The 22,945-nt window shown below is 37.0% G+C and overlaps 1 protein-coding gene across 1 annotated transcript; it reads right to left on the reverse strand.

Moving 5' to 3' along the window:
- Positions 1-3,721: 3,721 nt before the first annotated feature.
- On the reverse strand, positions 3,722-22,927 carry ZNF529 (zinc finger protein 529). The gene is made up of 5 exons (XM_036832874.1): positions 22,749-22,927; positions 21,698-21,751; positions 15,642-15,735; positions 14,274-14,400; positions 3,722-6,921 (listed from the first exon to the last, which is right to left on the reverse strand). Exons 2-5 carry the CDS (start codon positions 21,709-21,711, stop codon positions 5,516-5,518), a joined length of 1,641 nt encoding a protein of 546 aa, XP_036688769.1. The 5' UTR covers positions 21,712-21,751; positions 22,749-22,927; the 3' UTR covers positions 3,722-5,515.
- Positions 22,928-22,945: the final 18 nt, after the last annotated feature.

Here is a 22,945-nt window from a genome sequence, read left to right on the forward strand (position 1 = left end):
GTAAATCTTGTTACTTGTTGATAAGCTGGGATTTAATCATGGCTCTGTTTACACACATAGTATTTGGAGCCCCCACTGGCTGGAAAGGGAAAGGACCGTTGTTACTGCTTCATTGGAGTGATAATTCACATATTGCCCCTGTAAATGCCTGTCAGATAGTAAGGGGAGGAACACCACCCAGTAAGTGCCAAGTTGCAACAGTAGTCAATGCCCCAGTTGTACTTACACCCTCTTAATGCATCTGCCAGCCAGGAAATGAGGTGTGCTTCATGGTTCTTGGGCTAGGTTGGCAGTCAATGCTCTACTCACATACACGATCTTTATAGATGCCCATTATTGATGGGCCAGGATGGCAGTCAGGTCTCTGCTCACACACACAGCATCTGCATATGCCCATTGCTTGGGAGAAGAGGCATTACTGCTGGGCTGGGATCTTAGGCTGTGAACACACAAGGCCTCTGCAGATGCTTACTGGCAAGAAGGGAGGATGGTGCTGCTAGCTGTTGTGCATAATAGTGTGAAAGATTGGCATTTTTAAAGTGTTCAGCTAATGTAGAGTTGGCATTGTCAACAGGGTATTGTTCTGCAGGGCAGCAACCTTCTCAGCCCTTTGTATAGGAAAAGCAAGCATACCTTGGGTGTTTTATTTTTTTTTGTTGTTATTGTTTGGTGTTTTGGTAGTTGTTTGCACCTGGTGGTATTTCTAATTTCAAGTCTCTGGTGCTCAGATAGGAATATATGGGAAGACAAAAACAACAAAACACCCAGTCTTCCGCCAGGGAACTCACCACTGGGCTGGGTTGTTACTCGAATCCCAAGGTCAATAGAGTTGGGCCTTCATTACTCCAACTTTCAGATTCTTCTTAAGTTTATTTCATGTATTTTTTCCATGGATTTTAAGTCTAATAAGTGGAGAGTAATAGGGCAAAATGTGTTTACTCCATCATGTCCAGAAGTATGGCTTCTTATCTTTGCTCTTTTGCACATACAGGATATTTCTCCCCCTCCCTGCTTCTAAGATTTTCTCTTTGGCATGGATTTTAATCAATTTCGTTATGATTCCCTTGGAGTAATACCCCCTGTCCCCCATGTTTCTTGTGATTGGGATAGGTTGAACTTCATGGACCTGTGGGTTTATAATTTTCATGAAATTTGGAAAGTTTTCAGCCATTATTTTTAAAAATTAATTAATTTATTGATTTATTTTTGGCTGCATTGGGTCTTCGTTGCTGCACGTGGGCTTTCTCTAGTTGTGGTGACCGGGGGCTGCTCTTCATTGTGGTGTGTGGACTTCTCGTTGCAGTGGCTTCTCGTTTCAGAGCATGGGCTCTAGGGTGCATGGGCTTCAGTAGTTATGGCATGTGGGCTCAGTAGTTGTGGCTCACAGGTTCCAAAGCGCAGGCTCAGTAGTTCTGGTGCATGGGCTTAGTTGCTCCACAGCATGTGGGATCTTCCCGGACCAGGGCTTGAACCCGTCTCCCCTGCATTGGCAGGCGGATTCTTAACCACTGCACCACCAGGGAAGTCCCTCAGCCATTATTTCTTCAATTATTTTTTCGTGCCCTGCCCATTCTTTTTCCTCTCTTCTAGGGATCTCAATTACACGTAATTAGGCTAGTTGAAGTTGTCGTACAGCTCTGATACTCATATTTTCTCAGTCTGTTTTTCTCTGTTTCAATTTATATAGTTTTTATTGCTATGTCTTCAAGTTTACTAATGCTTGCTTTTGCAGTGTTTAATCTATTAATCCTAGCAACTGTATTTTTATGTCTCAGACATTGTTGTTTTTACCTCTAGATTTGTTTGGGTCTTTTAAATATTTTCCACATTGGTACTTAACATGATCAATCTCTCTTCCTTGTTGGATATGTAGAATATAGTTATGACTTTTGTATTGTCAGTATCTATTATCAAATACAAAGTCTATTTTTGTCATTTCTAGTTCTGGTTGTGTTTCTATTGATTTTTCGCATTATAGTCATGTATGCCTGCTTATTTACACTTCTGGTAAAATTTCTTTACTACAGACATTATGAAAGTTACCTTCAATGTGCTTGGTATTTTTGCATTTCTATAAATATACTCAAACTTTGTTCTGTAATATACTTATGTTACCTGGAAACAATTTGTTCAAGATTTGCTTTAAGCTCTGCTAGGTGGGACTAGGAAAGCCTTAATCTAGTGCTAACTCGCCTCTCTACTGAGGCAATAGCTTTTTGAGTAATCTAACCAGTGCCCTATAAATTATGAGGTTTACCACTCTTGCTGATGGGGACACAAACTATCCCTGGCTTGTGAGCTCCAAGGATTACCTGTGCTCTTAAGCATTTCTTTTGCTGTCCTCACGTGGTTTCCTTGATCCCATGCACTGATTAGAACTTGGCTCAATACTCTGCCCTGCAGACTCTAGCCATCACTGCCTCCCTGGACTCTCAGCTCCATCTTGTCTACTTAGGGAGATTACAAAGCTCCCCTTGTATTCCCCCTCACAGTGCTGAGATGTGAAAATGCTCTCTAGGCAGTAAGCTGGGTCAAGTGTATGGATCACATTTGTTTATACTTTCTTAGGCATTACCATTGTGTTGCCTGGTGTCCAATGTCTGAAAACCTTTATTTCTCATATTTTATCTAGCGTTTTGTTATTTTAGGCAGGAAGGTAAATCCTGCCTCTATTATTCCCATTTTGACTGGAAACAGAGTATTAAAAAAAAAAAATTCTATTCTTAAGAATTGCAAGAAAAAAAAAAAAAGAATTGCAAGAGGACTACAGAGCTTCCATATGCCCTTCTCCCAGTTTGCCTAATACTAACATTTTACACTACTGTAGTATAATGATCAAAACCAGGACATTAACATTGGGAACAATACTATCAATCAAATGACAGGTTTGATTGAATTTCATCAAGTTTTCTCTGCTAATGTTCCAAAAATTGAATCCACAATCCAGCATTGTATTTAGTTCCCTTGCCTTTTATGACCTAGAAAAGTTATGAACTTTTGGAGTATTGGGCAAGTTATTTTACAAAAGGGTATTCATTTTGGGTTTGCCTGCAGTTCCCTCATTATTAGAAAATAGTTATGCATGTTTTGGTGAGAATACTACCCAAGCGTTTGCCCTTCTTAGTGCATCACCTTGATGCCAATGTCTCACTGTTGGTGATTATTTGGTTAAAGGGGTGTGTGCAATGTCTTATCTTTGTAATTAAATACTTGGGAGAGATACTTTGAGACAATTCTAATATCCCATTTTTTCCTTATACTTTCACCTTCAACTCTTACCATCCATCAATGGATTTTGTATATAATTACCACTATTATTATGGTGATTTCCTATTTCCCTCATTCCCTTTAAATTTATTAATTAGAATTCTTCACCATTAAATTGAACCAGAATCCCTTCTTTGCAGTAGCTAATTTTATGGTCAGGACAGCAATAAACAGGATAGGTCTGGAACATCCCCTTGTATTTGGGGAAAGAACCCAAAGCTTCCAAGTAGGCTAGGGAAAATGTGGAAAGGATAAAGGAGCAAATGAAAATGGAAAGGAATAAATTTTATCAATTTGAGCACCAAGAAAAAGTACCAGAAAAAGTACCAAAAGTTACATTTTGGTTTATCAGATTAGCAGTCTGTGAAATGACAGGAGTTCATAACAAAATTCAAAGAAAAATGTTGTGGATGTGTTGTATTTTTTTTCATTTATTCATTAATGATTCAAAAAATAAGTGTCAAGCCACATGGTTATTTTATTTCTGTCATTAATTTTAAGTCCATATATAAGGTTTGGATAGCTCATTGTTTTAATTTGTTCGAGCAAGCAAAAAATATTAAAAACAAAGAAGTGTAGGGCAAGTAGCTCTGGAGTACTACGCAAGACGAGGGAAATTAATCAGCATTGATGGTAACTCAGAATAACCAGGTAGAGTAGGATAGAAGAGCAAATCAGCAGTGTGGTCACATGACAGCTCAGTAAGTAGAGTGAGCTATTAATAACAACATTAATAATTATAATACAATTGAACTATTTCAAAGATATGAAACAGCAAGTATCCTAATAAAAAGGGTAACAACAGAGACCCATTCTTTTACTCTGTAGGACATGAATGATCTATCAGTTACATACTTTTAATAACTGCTAACTTAAAAAAATTACTAATAAGGAATATGTAAAGAAAACATAGCTCAGTATACCCAATGAGAAAACACCTTACTTACTACTGCTGATCATGCAAAACTGGGCAAGACACCAATCTCAAAAATTAAAATCTAATGAATGACAGTGATGTAAATGTATGTAAATATAATAGGTAAATTTTCTTATAAAAATTAATAACCAGTGGCTTTCGATCACTTTGATTATATAACCAGGTCAACTGTTGTAAGAAAGAGGTGATGAGTAGCTAAGATTTGCAACCTTATTAACTGTCTCATTTTTTTTTGTTGTCTCTTTGTTTTTCCTGAGTCAGGGAAGATTGCTAAAATCAAAGGTCTACTGATTTTCCAACTGCCAAAACACAGTAAGACAACACTGAACGGAATAAAAAGGAAAATTATAAATAGATACAAAACCCAATTGAAGCCATGGTAATAGCAGCGTTGTAAACCCTCTTAATTTTAGTGACCAGTTTATAACCATTGCAATAGCTGTAGATTTTCTCCTACTTTTAAAGCTGCCTAACAAATTTAAGAGACTGATAAGATTGGGTTAGAATATTTTATGAAATATTTAAAATGCTCATTTCATTTGGATGCTGACTGGTACTGCCTAGAGGTGAAAAGCCTCCTTAAAGGAATTGTGTTGCAAAAGGTATTTAGGGAAATCTGTTGTGTCAAAACAAAATAGAAATTCAAAAAGAATTCAAACATTTGATGACAATGGAAAAGTTAAAACATCTACCATTAGAACAAAATCAAGAGAAAACAAAACAAAACAAATCTACACAAACACCTTGCAGGACCACAAAACTTTAAAACCACATAGTATCTGGGGGTTCTAACTCTCTGGAGAAGATAAGTATGCCATATAAAACAAGCAAAAAATTAGAATGCAAAAGATATATTTGAGCAATATTACAAATCACTAAGCCAAAAACGATAAATAGGCAAAAGAACAAAAACACAAACACCAAAAGTAACTGTAAGCAAAACATCCCTGGACAAGAAACTCATATGAAAATAACTCAAATAATTAATAATTAGGGAAATACATTTCCCATGCATTTAAGAAATGGATTGATAGGCATCATCCTACATAAACAGATATTCAGAACGTTAATTGATATAAAAAGGAGAAATATTTGGTGATATTGAACAAAGCTGAAAGTATATATCACTTATGAATGAATAATTCTAGTTTTAGAGTGGCCATAAAGTCTGGAAATAGATTTAAGAGAGGTAGAATCTCTGCGATAACTTCTACTTAAATACACAGATTTTTCCAATGAAACTCAGAAACAAATGGGCTTTATATATGTCTTTCATTCAAAAGTCTTCTCACCAGTACAACTTGTTCAATATCAAGTAAGTTGCCTGCCCACTCTAAAGGCATTCCCACATTCCTTACATTCATAGGGTTTCTTACTATTATGAATTCTCTGATGTTTTGTAAAGGATGAACTATGTCTAAAGGCCTTCCCACATGCCTTGCATTCATAAGGTTTCTCTCCAGTATGAATTCTCTGATGTTCAGTAAGGGCCGAACTGTGTCTAAAGGCCTTCCCACATACCTTACATTCATAAGGTTTCTCACCACTATGAATTCTCTGATGTTGAATAAGGGCTGAAGTAAGTCTAAAGAACTTTCCACACGCTTTACATTCATAAGGTTTCTGACCACTGTGAATTCTCTGATGTCGAGTAAGTTCACTACCTACTCCAAAAGCTTTCCCACATTCCTTACATTTATATGGTTTCTCACCAGTATGAATTCTCTGATGTCTAGTCAGGGATGAACTGTTTCTAAAGACCTTTCCACATGCTTTGCATTCATAGGGTTTCTTACCACTATGAATTCTCTGATGTCGAGCAAGTTCTCGACAGACTCCAAAAGTCTTCCCACATTCTTTACATGCATAAGGTTTCTCACCAGTATGAATTCTCTGATGTTCAGTAAGCTGTGAACTAATTCTAAAGACCTTCTCACATTGTATACATTTGTATGGCTTCTCACCAGTATGAATTCTCTGATGTTCAGTCAGTTGTGAATGAAATCTAAAGTCCTTGCCACATTCCATACATTTGTAAGGTTTCTCATCAGTATGGATTTTCTGATGTCTAGTAAGTTGTGCATGCACTCTAAACGATTTCCTACAGAAAGTGCATTCATAGGGTTTCTCACCATCATGAATTCTTTGAAGTGGAGTGATTTTTTCAATTCTTCTAAAAATCCTTCCATATTGCTTACATTTATAGCACTTCTGATCATCACAGTGTACACTACGGTCTTCATAAAAACTAAATGCATTCCCACATTCCATACATTTACAAGGTTTCACACCAGTATGAATATTCAGTTGTAGGGTATGTGGGTCATCTACTCCAAAGGTTTTCCAATATCTACTACATTCAGAGGTTTTCTCACTAGTATATATTTTCTCATATTCATCAAAGTTTAAGTCACAACTAAGGACCTTCCCATATTCCTTACAGGGCTTCTCACTATCATGAATTCTCTGATGTAATGTAAGAGATTTATGATTTTTGTAATCGGGCACTTTTTCAGAGATGATTTTCATTTGACTGAAATATCCCACTTCAGGTCTTTGTACTTCAATCTTCCTTTTGCTTTGCCAATCATTTCTGACAATGGAGTTCTCAAGGCCAACTAATTTACTACTTTCTATTACTTCCCACTGAGAATCATTTTTTTCAATAATGTCCTTCTCTGTAGATAAAGTCTTTTTGTCATACTTGGATTCCAAGTCTGAAAGAAAGGGAAAAAACAATTTCTTTTTTCATGTGTCACGAAGATAAAATAGTTATGAAGTGCACAGGAGAAAAACTGAAAATAATTCACAGTATAAGTGAATGATTAAAATACTGTTATGAAGTTTGAGGAAAGGTAAAGAGAACTCAGAGAATGCTAAGAGTATAACATAAGGTTGTGAGGTTTGTGCTAAGAGAAATGGATTAAGTCAGTGGGTCTGAAATTTTGGTGTTGATCATCACCTAGTAAGCTTGTCAAGTACTGATGTTCATGAACTAATCCAGATAAACTGAATCAACACCTATAGATGTGGAATTTAGTCATCAGTATCTTGTAGAGATACTGCAAATACAGATCAAAATTTGATTATCGATACATACTAACAGTTTTCTGATAGTTTTCTTTTTTTCTTTTACAATATAATCCCAATACTTTACCATCGATAACAGGGTGCTGCTTGTAAAACAATATTTTAATCCATTATCCCCTAATCATTTTCACCTTCTGCATCAAACCACATTTCCTATCATTTAGAGATACCCACAAGATATTTCATTTCTCAGAAATGGAATCCTTATATACTACCTCCTTTTCGTCGTCCGGGTCTAAAAGTTACCACCCTCTGAAATGATGTACTAGCTGACTCTAAGTAAGTTCATATCTATGTCTCTATTCCAATATCTAGTTCCTTGCCCTCATACCCATCTTTTCAATTGTGTAATCTGTAATTTTCTCTGTTATCATACTGTTTATTTCCTTATTAAACTCCAAAAGGAAATATAAAATCATTCTTCTATGTGCCACTGAATAGCAAGCCCCAAGGTCATAGTAGTTTACAATTACAGGAAAAGCAAATCACTGGTTGAAAGCAATGTGAGAATAAAAGCCAATATTACAAAAATAAGTCACTGGAGAACACAATTATCAAAATAATTATATAACTATAAGAATCTCCATACCTTTAAAACCTCACACTACACTACAGTGATTTTATATATATAAATTTATATACATGAAATTTATAATATAGTAAGATACATTCATATATATAATAGTGTTTATAAATGATTGTTTTCCAATTGCCTCTCCACCTACGCATACTGTCTCCATCACTGCTGTTAATTTCCTCCTATGCAAAACCATGAGTTTCTTCATCCCAATAAAGAAGGTGTTTTATTTACCTCTCTTCAGTAACATTTTCACTATTATTCATCTATCCTCCTGAAATCCTAGTCTATATTTAAATGTTTTCCTTTATGCTCTTTCCCAGGTATTCCTTTCCATTTTCCTATTCTCAAAGCTAACCACTGCTATATTGCCTAAAAAAGTATCAGAATGTTTTAGATATTATAATAGGTATTTCCCATATTTTAAAGCTTATGCAATTCTGAGTAAACATGTGGCTGAAAAGGAGAATTTAGTAACAGAATGGTATGTAAAAGGGGGTGGAGGTGGGCAAGAGTGTAAGGCACTTTGTAACAAAAGATCTCTTGGACCTAGCTGGAGATTGGCAATCAGATGAGGGAACAACCTAAGGAAAATCCAAAGTGACTGATATACATTGCATGATAAAAGGCAAAAATAATTTCCTGTGACTGAATTATGTATAATTAAGGTGAAATAATGCAAACACCATTATTTGACTGAAACAATAAAATCATAAATGAATGCCAGTATCAGTAAACTAAAAGTACTTCCACCTAGAAATGAAGAAACTTTCTATCAAATAACTGTTTAGTTATTGTGGAAATGTAACTGAAATTACAAAACTTTCAGGGAATGGTGGCGCTGAAAATATTGCACATTAAAAATCTATGAAACTCAATATTAGTCACATAGAAAGTAAGGATTTAAACACTTATATTGATAAAAATGAAAGAATGAAAACCAATGTATACATTCCACTCAAGAAGACAGAAAAGAACAAAGTGACCTAAAGAAAAGTTGAGAGGAGAATTCAATAAATATAGAATCAGAATGTGATGAGTTAGAGAACATATAAAGAATATAATCAACAAATATAAAAAGTGAAAGAAATCAAAGATGACATAAACAGTTGGAGAAATATACCATGTTCTTGGATTGGAAGAATCAATACTGTGAAAATGACTATACTACCCAAAGCAATCTACATGATTAATGCAATCTCCATCAAACTCCTAGTGGTATTCCTCACAGAATAAGAACAAAAAATTTTACAATTCGTATGGAAACACAAAAGACCCGAATAGCCAAAGCAATCTTGAGAAAGAAAAACAGAGCTGGAGGAATCAGGCTCCCTGACTTCAAACTATACCACAAAGCTACACTAATCAAGACAGTATGGTACTGGCACAAAAACAGAAAAATAGATCAATGGAACAGGATAGAATGCCCAGAGATAAACCCACGCACATACTGTCATCTAACAACAAGGGAGGAAAGAACATACAATGGAGAAAGGACAGCCTCTTCAATAAGTGGTGCTGGGAAAACTGGACAGCTACATGTAAAAGAATGAAATTAGAACACTCCCTAACACCATACACAAAAATAAACTCCAAATGGATTAAAGACCTAAATGTAAGACCAGACACTATAAAACTCTTAGAGGAAAACATACGAAAAACACTCTTTGACACAAACCACAGCAAGATCTTTTTTGTCCCACCTCCTAGAGTAACTGAAATAAAAACAAAAATCAACAAATGGGACTTAATTAAACTTAAAAGCTTTTGCACAGCAAAGGAAACCATAAACAAGACAAAAAGACAACCCTCAGAATAGGAGAAAATATTTGCAAATGAAACAACAGACAAAGGATTAATCTCCAAAATATACAAACAGCTCACGGAACTCAATATCAAAAAAACAAACAATCCAATTAAAAAATGGATGGAAGACCTAAATAGACATTTCACCAAGGAAGACATACAGATGGCCAAAAGGCACATGAAAAGCTGCTCAACATCACTAATTATTAGAGAAATGCAAATCAAAACTACAATGAGGGCTTCCCTGGTGGCGCAGTGGTTGAGAGTCTGCCTGCCAATGCAGGGAATGTGGGTTCGAGCCCTGGTCTGGGAAGATCCCACATGCCGTGGAGCAACTGGGCCCGTGAGCCACAATTACTGAGCCTGCGCGTCTGGAGCCCGTGCTCCGCAACAAGAGAGGCCGCGATAGTGAGAGGCCCGCGCACCGCGATGAAGAGTGGCCCCCGCTTGCCGCAGCTAGAGAAAGCCCTCGCACAGAAACGAAGACCCCACACAGCCAAAAATTTTTTTTTAATTAATTAATTAATTAAAAAAAAAGAATGTCCTGGAGGGATTGCTTTAAAAAAAAAAAAAAAACTACAATGAGGTATCACCTCATGCCAGTCAGAATGGCTATTCTCAAACAATCTAGAAACAATAAATGCTGGAAAGGGTTTGGTGAAAAGAGAACCCTCCTGCACTGTTGGTGGGAATGTAAATTGAAACAACCACTATGGAAAACAGTATGGAGGTTCCTTAAAAAACTAAAAATAGAACTACCATATGACCCAGCAATCCCACTACTAGGCATATACCCTGAGAAAAGCGTAATTCAAAAAGAGACATGTACCACAACGTTCGTTGCAGCACTATTTACAATAGCCAGGACATGGAACCAACCTAAATGTCCATCGACACACGAATGGATAAAGAAGATGTGGCACATATATACAATGGAATATTACTCAGCCATAAAAAGAAACGAAATTGAGTTATTTGTAGTGAGGTGGATGGACCTAGAGTCTGTCATACAGAGTGAAGTAAGTCAGAAAGAGAAAAACAAATACCGTATTCTAACACATATATATGGAATCTAAAAAAAAAAAAAATGGTATTGATGAACCTAGTTGCAGGGCAGGAATAAAGATGGAGACATAGAGAATGGACTTGAGGACATGGGGTGGGAGGGGGAAGCTGGGGCAAAGTGAGAGAGTAGCATCGACATATATACACTACAGAATGTAAAGTAGTTAGCTAGTGGGAAGCAGCAGCATAGCACAGAGAGATCAGCTCTGTGCTTTGCGATGACCTAGAGGGGTGGGATAGGGAGGATGGGAGGGAGGCTCAAGAGGGAGGGAATATGGGAACATATGTATGCATATGGCTGATTCACTTTGGTGTACAACAGAAACTAACACAGTATTGTGAAGCAATTATACTCCAATAAAGATCTATTTAAAAAAAAAAGTAAATGACAAGTGAAAGAACCATCACAGAGGGTATTTTTTAAATGTTATAAGACTCGTATGCCAATCAATTTGAAAATGTTGACTTATGAATTATTTTCTAGGTAAATAAATACTGAAAACCCCAGAAGCCATAAAAGTTGAAAAAAAGAACAATTTGCTAGAAAGAGATAAAATTGTCAAAGACTTACCTTCCATGAAACAAAAAATCATAAGCATGCCTATTGCCCAGGTTGTGGCAATAAACCAGGTAATGAACCAGGGCTCCTAAAGTAAATATCTGAGTCATGACCTGGAGCAGGGAAGGTAGAAGATGTGCCCTTGACTGTTGTGACAGAAGCAAGAATGTTTTATAATATTAATGAATCATAACAAAAAGACACAGAAATCATCGAAGGAGACCACCATTTTGACAAGAATACAAGAATCAAAAGAGGGTGAAAAGTACTTTGTGTACTAAACATTAACTAAACAACTAAAAATTTATAGCTAGTATTAATTTTTTAAAAAGGAACAAAACACATAAAACATGGAAGACCAGAAGAACTCACTTTTAACCAATTCAGGTGTTTGGTCTGGGATAGGGAGGGTATAGGGTGAGCCTGGGAAAGCTTCAGAAAGCATTAGTAAATTCAAAGAATAAAGAATCAAGTCAAAGGTACACAAAAATCCATAAGGAATTAGTATTTATACAGCTAGGCATCAACAATCAAAGACTGTGATGGGCTAAAGTATACTAAACCAATGAAAATCAACAAATCCATAATGATACATAAATAAGAGGTCAGAAAATTTCAAGTGCACCATTTGAGGTGGCTAATTAGTTACAATCATATAAAGAGTATAATCAAACACTTGCTGCCTTTTCCATTAGATTTCAAGTTTATCAAGTAGCATGAGGGTAACTAATTAAATGTATTAGAAGGAATGTTGGACTTAGTACAACACTGATTTAAATGAAGGTTTTCAACTGTAAAAAGCATTAAGTGAATTGTTGATGAGGAACTGTATATTCATAGAATGCTAAAATAGGACCACAGAGATCCCTTTCTGACCATAATATCTGAATTAGTTCCATCATTCTTCATCCCTTTATTTTGCTTACTTTTCTTCATAGCACATATCACTATCCATGATATATCTTCTAATCATCTATTTACCTATTTATTATATATCTCACTTACTAGTATGTTAGTTCCATGACATTAAGATCTGTATTGGTCTTTCTTACTTATATACATTGTACTTATAGGGCTAACACAATATCTATCTTACTGTAGACACTGATTAAGTGTTGATTATATAAATGACCAAGATTTTTTTGTCAGTGAAGACATTTATGTAAGTCTAAATACAAGAGGAACTAGAGGAAATGTTGGTCGAATTGGGAAAGATCTTAATTTTCTTCCCCAAGTATCAGGCTTTTTTCCCATAGGGGTTTAAAGGAAGTTTCCCCAAAACATCACAGGGGCCAACCTCCTCTTGGACAGGCTGGGCTTTTTACTCTGGTGATGGCTTTCCTTGCTTCATCAAGTCCTCACTCACATAGCCCTGTTTACTTGTCACATCCCTTGTAACCCTCCAGGGCAACTTCCCTTCCACTAATAAGGTAGTCAAAACTGGCTTAGAAATGGAACACCCTGCTTACAACAAAGAAATGTAACATAATATACAGAAATATATAAGAATCAGAACCAATTCTAAAAAACACTTTTGAGAATTGGTTAAGTTTTTAATAAATGAGATTGAAATGAAAGACTTCAGAGAAGAGAAATATGAGAAGATTGAAAGAACATTCACCTTAGAGTGACCATAGAATTACAAAGTATAAAGAGAGTATAAATTTTCTGACCTCTTATTTATGTATCATTATGGATTTGTTGATTTTCATTGGTTTAGTATACTTTAGCCCATCATAGTCTTTGATTGTTAATGGCTAGCTGTATAAATACTTTACCAGATAGGTAAAGAAGTGTCTTCTTTTATTTAAACCCATGCTATCTCTTTGCCTTGAGAGGCAGTATGTTGTAACAGCTAAGAATATCAACTGTGGTGCCAGACTGCTTGGGTAAGAAAACCTGCTTCTGACACTAGCTATGTAACCCTGGAGGGGTAGCCTAAATACTCTTTGTCTTAGCAATCTCTTCAAAGAACAATAATGCAAGTAGTATTTATGCCATAGGGTTGTAGAATTAAATAACTCAGTATATTAAAAGGGCTTAAATCAGGGCCTGGTACAAGGCAAGAACTATGTGAGCTGAGAGGAAAACAAGGAGCTTTCTAAAACATTAAAAGGTCCTTGCTGGAATACTGACTTAACGTTAAATGCAAAGTTCTTTAACCCCATAGCAGGTGTAAGACAACACTTGTGTCAGGCAATGAATATGACTTCTATTTGCCAATGTAACAATATAAATTATACAAATTCTTTTAATAATCATAACAACTCAGGACACAGTATCTTAGCTGTTCTCCCAGAAGGTGGGTAAGAAAGTAATAAAGAAATTTTAGCAATTCTGGGCTCAAACACAATATAATAGATATCTCAAAGGATACAGTGTATGTATCCTAGAAGTCAAATCCAAGGACTTCCCTAGTGGCGCAGTGGTTAAGAATCCACCTGCCAATGCAGGAGACATGGGTTCGAGCCCTGTTCTGGGAAGATCCCACATGCCACGGAGCAACTAAACCCATGTGCCACAACTACTGAGCCTGCGCTCTACAGCCTGTGAGCCACAACTACTGAGCCCTCGTGCCACAACTACTGAAGCCTGCGTGCCTAGAGCCCGTGCTCCGCAATAAGAGAAGCCACAGCAATGGGAAGCATGCGCACTGCACTGGAAAGTAGTCCCCACTCACCGCAACTAGAGAAAGCCTACACGCAGCAACAAAGACCCAACACAGCCAAAAATAAATGAAGGTAGAAATTATAAGAAATTATAAGAGACTGAGAAGGGACTTCATAGAAATTACATGAAGAATGAGGAAGATGCTTAATGGAGTTGTCATCTCCAACACCATGCTCAATCCATGCCTTTGGAAACTGGGAGAAGAAATTCATCTAGTTTCTTAAAAGATAGCTTTGAGTTCACTGAATGTCAACTGATATTCTATAGAACATATTCTAAATTATGTAAACAGCTAAATTTACCCAGTGAGACCAAGTTGCTGTAATTTTCCATCATCACATCCCAGTACAAGTCCCTCTGAGCAGAATCCAGATACTCCCATTCCTCCTCAGAGAAGCTGATGACCACATCCCTGAATGTCACCAATTCCTGAAACAACAAACCACATATTATAAGTAAAATTGAAGGAAACATTTTTGAGTAAAAGGTAAGAAATAAAGAATTGAATTAAACTATTATATATAGAATGGATAAACAACAAGGGACTACTGTATAGCACAGGGAACTATATTCAATATCCTGTAATAAACCATAATGGAAAAGAATATGAAAAAGAATATATATCTGTATAACTGAATCACTTTGCTGTACAACAGAAATTAACACAACATTGTAAATCAACTATACTTCAATAATATAAATTAAAAAAAAAAAGAAAAAGAATTGCATTACAGGAAGGGGTCTAATAGTAAGTACATTGGCCAGGGGTAGAAGCCTATGGTATGGGAAGTAAGGAAATTAATGCTTCCAAACCAGACTATCTACAGATCTTTAAAGAATCCTTTTGATTCAGAGAAATCTTCCTGCATGCTATGGGATTTCTTAGATAAGCACGTCTGGAAATAAACAAAATAATCAGTTTACAAATTAAAAGAAATAGTGTATACATGAACGCTGCATGCTACATGCCTGCTGAATGAATTATCAATAATAGTGAATTTCTACATCCTCATTCCTCTGTAAAGGAAAAATATCTAGCTTAGAAAATGGAATATGAACAATATTTTAAAATTTCTTAAAACCCCAAGTTCATCACTGTTAATCACCATTTCACAATATATAAGAATTATAACTTCTAATGAAAAATTATTTATTAAATGCTTTTTAGTGGCTACAGAGTAGTCTGCTTGGTGGAAATATATCAGCCTTAATTATATTTAGACATAAGTTGGATAAGATCTCCTCCAATTCTGAAATCTACAGTAATCTACTATTTATGTCTGACTGAGACTAGTCAACATCAAATCCAGTCTACCTGGAAAAATAGGTCTGTTCAGAAGTACAGACTTTGCCCATATGTCATCAAATGGATCCATTTGCTCTTTTTCTCTACCCAAGAGTATGAAAAAGGCTGGTAAATGCCTCCATCTAGGGATTCCATTTCTGCCCTAGAGCTGCTCTGAACAAAACACTGAACACACAGGAATGCTGAACGTTATCTGGAGAATAGATAGGCACATAGGAGGTACAGTGTGCTGTTTGACTCCAACTCTCACTAGAAAGTGAAAATGGGGATTTTTATGGGGATGTGGGGCAGGCTCTTAGGGCCGCTTTCTGGGAAGATTCAGACAAATGAAATGTTCACAAAGGAGAGAGAAATAGCAACTTACATGGTCCATGGTTAGAACTGTAAAGAACTGATCAGGGAATTCCACTTCTGGTATGACAGCATGAGGAGCTCCACCGACATGCTCCCCATTGAAACTGGTAAAATTATATATAAAAACATAGAGCAAATGAAGAAACATTTGTAAATCTACTAAAACTTATTAAGAACTGTGAAAGTCTGCAGTATCTTAATCTAACCTGCACCATTCCTTGTCCATCCCATCCTAGTGAGAAAAAGATTCCATTGCAAACTAGTCCAGCCAAGGACACAAACTTCCTCACCACTCAAGCCCTGTTCCCAGTCAGATAACTATCTTCCTGGGAGTAGAACATCAGCATTTCTCATTCTGCCCCCAGCTACCGTTGCTCAGGCAAATGCAACGAAGGAATGGAAATTTTCTTCTGCCTAGTAGCCACACAAGAATTGTAGGCTGTACCTTGGGTGTGGCACTGCTGAGAATACTGGGGTTCCAACTGTCTTTGCCTTGGCTCATAGGGCAGGAGTTCCATGCCACGAGAGGCAAACTGAAACCTAGGACTGCTGCCCAATCCCCTCCAGAGCCCTCTCCAAAGGAACTGCCTTCATTTGCAACAGAGTGTGAAGAAGTTCAAGGGTAAGGACATTCACAAAAACAGTGGAAATTTTGGTGAAAGGCTATTGGGAGAAGATTGAAAAATTCATTGGAGATAAATGCTAAACTGTATGCGGGCTAGTTTGTCAGAAAGGATCAGAGAAAGATACTTGGGGAGCCCTTCCTATTGTCAGAACAAATCTCAGACATTGACTTGATTTCATTAGTCTGTGAAGCAGTGTAACCCCACAGCATTACTGAAAACAATAGTGCCATCAGTCACAATCAGTGGATCCTAACAGCTTGGTGTGGTCAGGTAAAGAGACACTCAAAGACAGCCCTGTCAAAACCACTGTCATCCAAGGGTAACTGTGGTAATAGCAAAGTCTATACCCCAAGGAGCAACATCAGAGATTTACACTATGGGGGAGATAGATTTCACTTCATTAATCTAGCCAGTCACTAAACAAGAAAGCAAATAACAATAACAAGCCTGGGGAGAAGGAGTAGACAAAAGTACCAGAGTTAAAACAACTATTTAAAATATCTACTTTCCACAAACAAGAGACAGGTGAAGAAATAGGAAAATATAACCCATAAACCAAAAACACCAAAGCCAAAACCAAACAGACAACAGAAACTGCCTGTGAGAAAGCAACAAGATTTAACAAAGACTTCAAAGTAGCCATTATAAATATGTTCAATAAACAAAGGAACCCATGCTTAAAGTAAATGAAGGTATGATCACAATGTCATATCAAATAAAGAATCAGTGAAGAGATAGAAGTTATTTAATATCACTAGATGGAAATTCTGGAGTTGAAAAGTATTAAATGAAAATTTCACTAGAGTAACTCAACTGTAGATGTGAACTGGGCAGAAAAAAATGTACTAGAAAACTTAAAGATAACGTGATAGAGATCATGCAATCTGAAGAACAAAGGAAGAAAACACAAGGAAGAAAAATGAAAAGAGCATCAGAGAAATGTTGGACACCATTAAGCACACACCTGTAATAAATGTAACAGAAAAGAGGAAAGGTGCATTTTAATATATTCAAATAAATAATGGATGAAAAGTTCCCAGGACTTCCCTGGTGGTCCAGTGGTAAAGAATCCGCCTTCCAATGCAGGGGACACGGGTTTGAGCCCTGGTCTGGGAAGATCCCACATGCCGTGGAGCAACTAAGCCCGTACGCCACAACTACTGAGCCTGTGCTCTAGAGCCCGCGAGCCACAACTACTGAAGCCCGCACACCTAGAACCCGTGCTCCGCAACAAGAGAAGCCACCGCAATGAGAAGCCTGCACACTGCAACGAAGAGTAGCCCCCGCTCGCTGCAACTAGAGAAAGCCTGCGGGCAGCAACAAAAGACCCAGCATAGCCAAAAATAAATAAAAAAATTTTTTAAATCAACTGTATGAAGTAATTCATATATATGTATACATATACATAAATATTATATACATATATATACACACACATAACATGTATTATTGGGCCTGCAACATATATAAATGTAATATGTTTGACAATAATAACACAAAGGAGATAGGTAGAAGAAAAGCTGCATTGGGCAAAGGAAACGAATCCAGATGGTAATCTGAATCCACAGGTTCAAATAAAGAGAATGAAAAGTGATAAACAGGATTAATATAACAAAGCTACATATCATCTATAGCTGTTTATGTGCTACAATGGTAGAGTTGAGTAGGTGTGACAGAGACTGTGTAATCCACAAAGCCTAAAATATTTAATATCTGTCCTTTACAGAAAAAAAACTTGTTAACCCCTACTGTAGAAGTTAATTTATGCATTTTTCACCTGTTACAACTGTAAACCCCTTGTTGTTGAGTGTAAACTATTTCAGTTACTTTGGGCAACTATTTGACACAATCTACTAAAGAAACATATATACTGTGACTTAGCAATTCCACTCTTGTGTATATGCCCAATAGAAATGAGTTTTTCCGTCCAAAAAGTATGTAAAAGAATTATTTTAGCTGCATTTCTTTACACTGTCCTGAAACTGTTAACAACCCAAACATCCATCAACAGAAGCAGGGAAAAATTAAATGAGATACATTCCTATAGTGGAAGATTACTTAAGAATAAAACTGAACAAACAGCAGATGATTTTCATAAACATGAGGTTGAGCAAAAGACGGCAGAAAAAAATGTACATAATGGGGACTTCCCTGGCTGTCCAGTAGTTAAGACTCTGTGCTTCCACTGCAGGGGGTGCAGGTTCGATCCCTAGTTGGGAAACTAAGATCCCATATGCCACACAGCACGGCAAAAAAAAAAAAGTACATAATGTACGATTCCATTTATATGAACTTCCAAATTAGTTAAAACTTATCTACTGTAATAGTGAAAAGAATATTGGTTACCTTTGTTGGGGGTAAAGGCAAGTTGGTAATGACTGGAAGGAAACAGAAGGGAGCATCCTGGAGTGTTGGAAATATGCTATATCTTAGCTGTGTAATGGTTACATAGATATACATAAATGTTAAAAACAATCCAGCTTTAGAATATGGTTTGTATAGTTTACATTAAGTTACGTCTAAGAAAAAAACCAAACCCACAAAGTGGCAGAGCTGAGTTTTGAACTCATATTCCTCTTACTACAAAGACAGTTCTAACTCTGGTTCTTGTCTCTTTAGTTCAGAATTTCTTCTTTATGGAGTGAAATCTGAGCATGGGTAGTAGTTCACTGGCAAGTTAGAAACAATCTATAACCTACCAAAATTTACTAAAGCATGAAAGTTATTAACTAAATCCATTCATGTCCATGGATATCTCATGGGTGCAGTAAACAATGAACTCAGTGGATCTGGAGTACCCAAACTCTGCTCTTTCCAAAGAAAGGAATGGCCCTTGAACAGCTCCTGGGAGACAACCTCTGAGCCCTTACAATATCCTGCTTGATAAGAGCATATCTGGGCTATGCCAGACAGATAATTTATGCTATAAATGTGATTTATGGTAAACACCTATTTTTGTTGGCCAGGGGTCCTGGGATGCACTGTATCAATTTGACCTCTGAAGCAGCTAAGCTAGTCACACAGTTGCTCCATGACTGTGTGACTCACTCTCAATAAAGAGTCTGGACATCAAGGCTCAGGTGAGTTTCCCTGACCTACTTCATAAGTGTTGTTACAAAATGGTGCTGGCAGAATTTAGTGCTGTCTATATGACTCCACTGGAAGTACACATCTAATTTTTCCTGGACTTTTCTCTTTGCTGATCTTAATCTGTATCCTTTGACTGTAATAAACCATGAACACAAGCATAACAGTTTTTCTGGATTTTGTGAGTCCTAGCAAATCGTCAATCTGAGGATGGTTTTGGTAAACCCTGACAATCCATGGCTTTAGTGTAAGTTGGTAAAAACCTAACAGCCTTGGGTTTGTCTCCATGACGTCTCTCCTCATCAACTTCAAATGCATGTCATCCAATTTCTTTAATGATCATTATCATACCCTACTATAGTTTTAGTCCTATTCACAGTTTATATTATGTGATCAGTTATAAACAAGTTAAGGGATAGCAACTATGTCTCTTTAATGCTAATATCCACACCAATAACATGAATAAAATTGGCATATTACAGGCATTTAATAAATATTTAATCTGTAAATGCAACTTCTGGAAATTTTTCCTTAAGTAACAGATAAAAAAGTAGACAAAATTCTATTACAATGATCTACATCAGCGTAGTTTATGATAATTCTAAATATCTATGGATAGACAACAGGTTAAAGTGTGGTGAGCTATATGTTAGCAATATCTATGCAGTATTTAACAATGATAACATTGATTCATATTAAATGTTGGGGGAAAAAATTTTGATGAATTACTCATCAAACAATCAGATTTTTAAAATAATTGGAGGTTGTGTACTATCATGATAAAGAACATAAAATCTATCATCCAAAATTCAGTTTGCAAATCTTATCTTTGGCTGTTATTGTGTAACCTTTTACTAAGTTACTTAACTGCCTTAATTTCCTCATCAGTAAAATGGAAATAACAACATGACCTACCTCAAAGTGTTGCTGTCTGGATCAAATTAAATAAAAGACATAAAGCATTTTCAGTGCCATATAAAAAGCACCTAATGATACCTAATAAAAGCTGTCTGCTAATTTATGAAATGGTAAAGAATATTTCACATCCCTTGTTTCATTATTTTTTAAAAATTCCCTCTATGCTTCACCTTTGTGCTACAGCGAAATTTGAGATTTTCAGGTCTGTTCTTTCTTATAATGTTAACTCATTTCAGAGTCCAGCCTTGAGATTACAGTTTTTCCTCAATAATATTTGTCACAAAGATTCTCAAAAATGAAAGGATATATCTCCTTGCCCTCTACACAAAGCTGCAGACATATAACTAGAATCTATCTAATATGTGACAATTTGAGCATAAAAGGCTTTATCTTGTTCCTCTGTCCAACACAGAGAGTTACATGCATATTTATTTCTGTTTCCATAAAACTGTCCTTTCAAGTGTAATTTGTATAATGAGGTCTTGTATGATACCTGGATTTCCCAGATCATTCCTATGTCCTCTGAAAGAAACCACCACTTCTTAAAAAACCATGAATCTCTGATCAGCAGTCTTAATTCATGATTTGTTCTCCTGGTAATTGTTTATTTGATATCTATGTAATCCCCAAAGCTTTGAAAACTTAGATATGTCAAATCACATGGTGACCACTGGCACTTTCTACTTATTCCTACATGCCTAGAAGTGTGATAAAACTGTGACTTTGTCTCACTTATGTGGCAAACTTATGTAATTCTTTTTGCAGAAACAAAAGAAGAAATACATACCCAGGTTCAAAAATTCTCAACAAAATATTAGCAAACTGAATTCAAAAATACATTAAAAGGATCATACACCATGACCAAGTGGGATTTATTCCATGGATGCAAGAATGGTTCACCATCCCCAAAACAATTAATGTGATACATCATATTAACAAAATGAGGGATAAAACACACATGATCATCTCAATAGATGCATAAAAAGCATTTGACAAAATTAAACATCCATTTATGATAAAAACTCTCAGTAAACTGGATATAGAGGGAACATACCTCAGCATAACAAAGGTCATATATAACAAGTCCACAGCAAATACCATACTTAATGGTGAAAAGCTGACAGCTTTTCCTCCAAGATCAGGAACAAGACAAGGATACCCACTCTTGCCACTTTTATTCAATACAGTATTAGAAGTCTTAGCCAGAGCAATTACATGTTAAAAAAAAAGAGAGAGAGAACAGAAAAAAGAAATAAAAGACATCCAAATGAGAAAAGAAGCAAAACTGTCACTATTTGCAGATGTGATATTATATACAAGAACCAGGAAAATTGATAAGTCACAATTAGGTAGGGAAGTTTAAAGGAAGGAAAGCAAATATTCTATGCTCTGTAAAACAAAAATGTATGACAACAAAAAGCAAACACGAACTGACCTTGTATGGGCCATTAAGTTAGTAGCAATGCTCTCCACTTCAGAACTTGCAGAGCTACAGGATCAAGAAGACGGGACTTGTGAGACTCAGGACTGGCTAAGAGTTGTGGTGAACACACTGCCCACCATCAGACATGACCCATCACCCACCACAAATACAAGCGGATGGAAGTAAGAGTGAAAATAGAATGCTGACTTTTACCAGTATCAGAGAAAAAGGTAAGCATCACCTATGCCCAGAGCTGGAATCTAAGTTCACAGCAGTTTCTACAGGACACAGCTCAGGGAATGCTGTATTTCTGAAAGGTGTAAATGGCCTCCATAATGCATCCAAGGGAGTTTAACCCACGAAGGGATTCTACACCTGTGCCCTCCCCCTCATGTCTTCCCAGAAGCCTGTCTTGAAGGCAAGTGCAGGCCTAAATGCTAATCCAAGGATTCAGTATGTACTTTTCTATTGGGAACTTTCATTATAGGAGTGAAATTCATGACTTTCACTCTGATGGCCATCCCTCTACAGCTAGACCCAACTGGCTACATGGTGTGAGGACAGAAGTGAATCCAGGGAAACACATTCCAAGAAACGATGGAACCTACAATTGGACCTGGATGGGCAACACTCACTTCACCAATGCCCCCTCTGTGTAAAGTACGAGGCTGGGTACTGGGGACATGGTGTTATAGCTTATACACACACACGTACAAAAAATATTTACACACTCCTAGCTGAAAAAAACAAAACTCCAAACTTCAACAAGCTCATTGAAAACAAAATTTTAAAACTCCACTTCGTGCACACTTATAGTCAGTCACAACAGAGATGTTACAGGATCACTTGGTCACAGTGTCGGTCAGACACCCTCGTCGCCACCATGTTAACCATGGTCACACAGTAGGCTCCGCCCCCACTGACAGTCTCACCAGCCCAATCAGATACCAGTCACGCCATCCCAGGGCCCCGTCACACGCACTCTAGCCCTCGCTCTCTCGCTCTCACGCACGCACAGGCGCGAACTAACACTCAACAACGACGCCGTCACAAACAGTAGCACCCGCAAGTATGGTCGTCCGCGGCTCACGCATACACAAGCTCCTGGCTCCACAAGCCCCATCCACGCTCTGCGAGCTTGAGGCCTCCTCACCGCCAGCCCCTCCCGCAGCTTAACCGGGGTCACCTCAACTCACCAGGCATAACTCAATAACGACCACGACACCGGAAGGGGAACCAAAGGTCGAAGTTCATTGGCGG

The sequence above is a fragment of the Balaenoptera musculus genome, chromosome 19, assembly GCF_009873245.2.
Source record: "Balaenoptera musculus isolate JJ_BM4_2016_0621 chromosome 19, mBalMus1.pri.v3, whole genome shotgun sequence".
Lineage (NCBI taxonomy): Eukaryota > Metazoa > Chordata > Mammalia > Artiodactyla > Balaenopteridae > Balaenoptera > Balaenoptera musculus.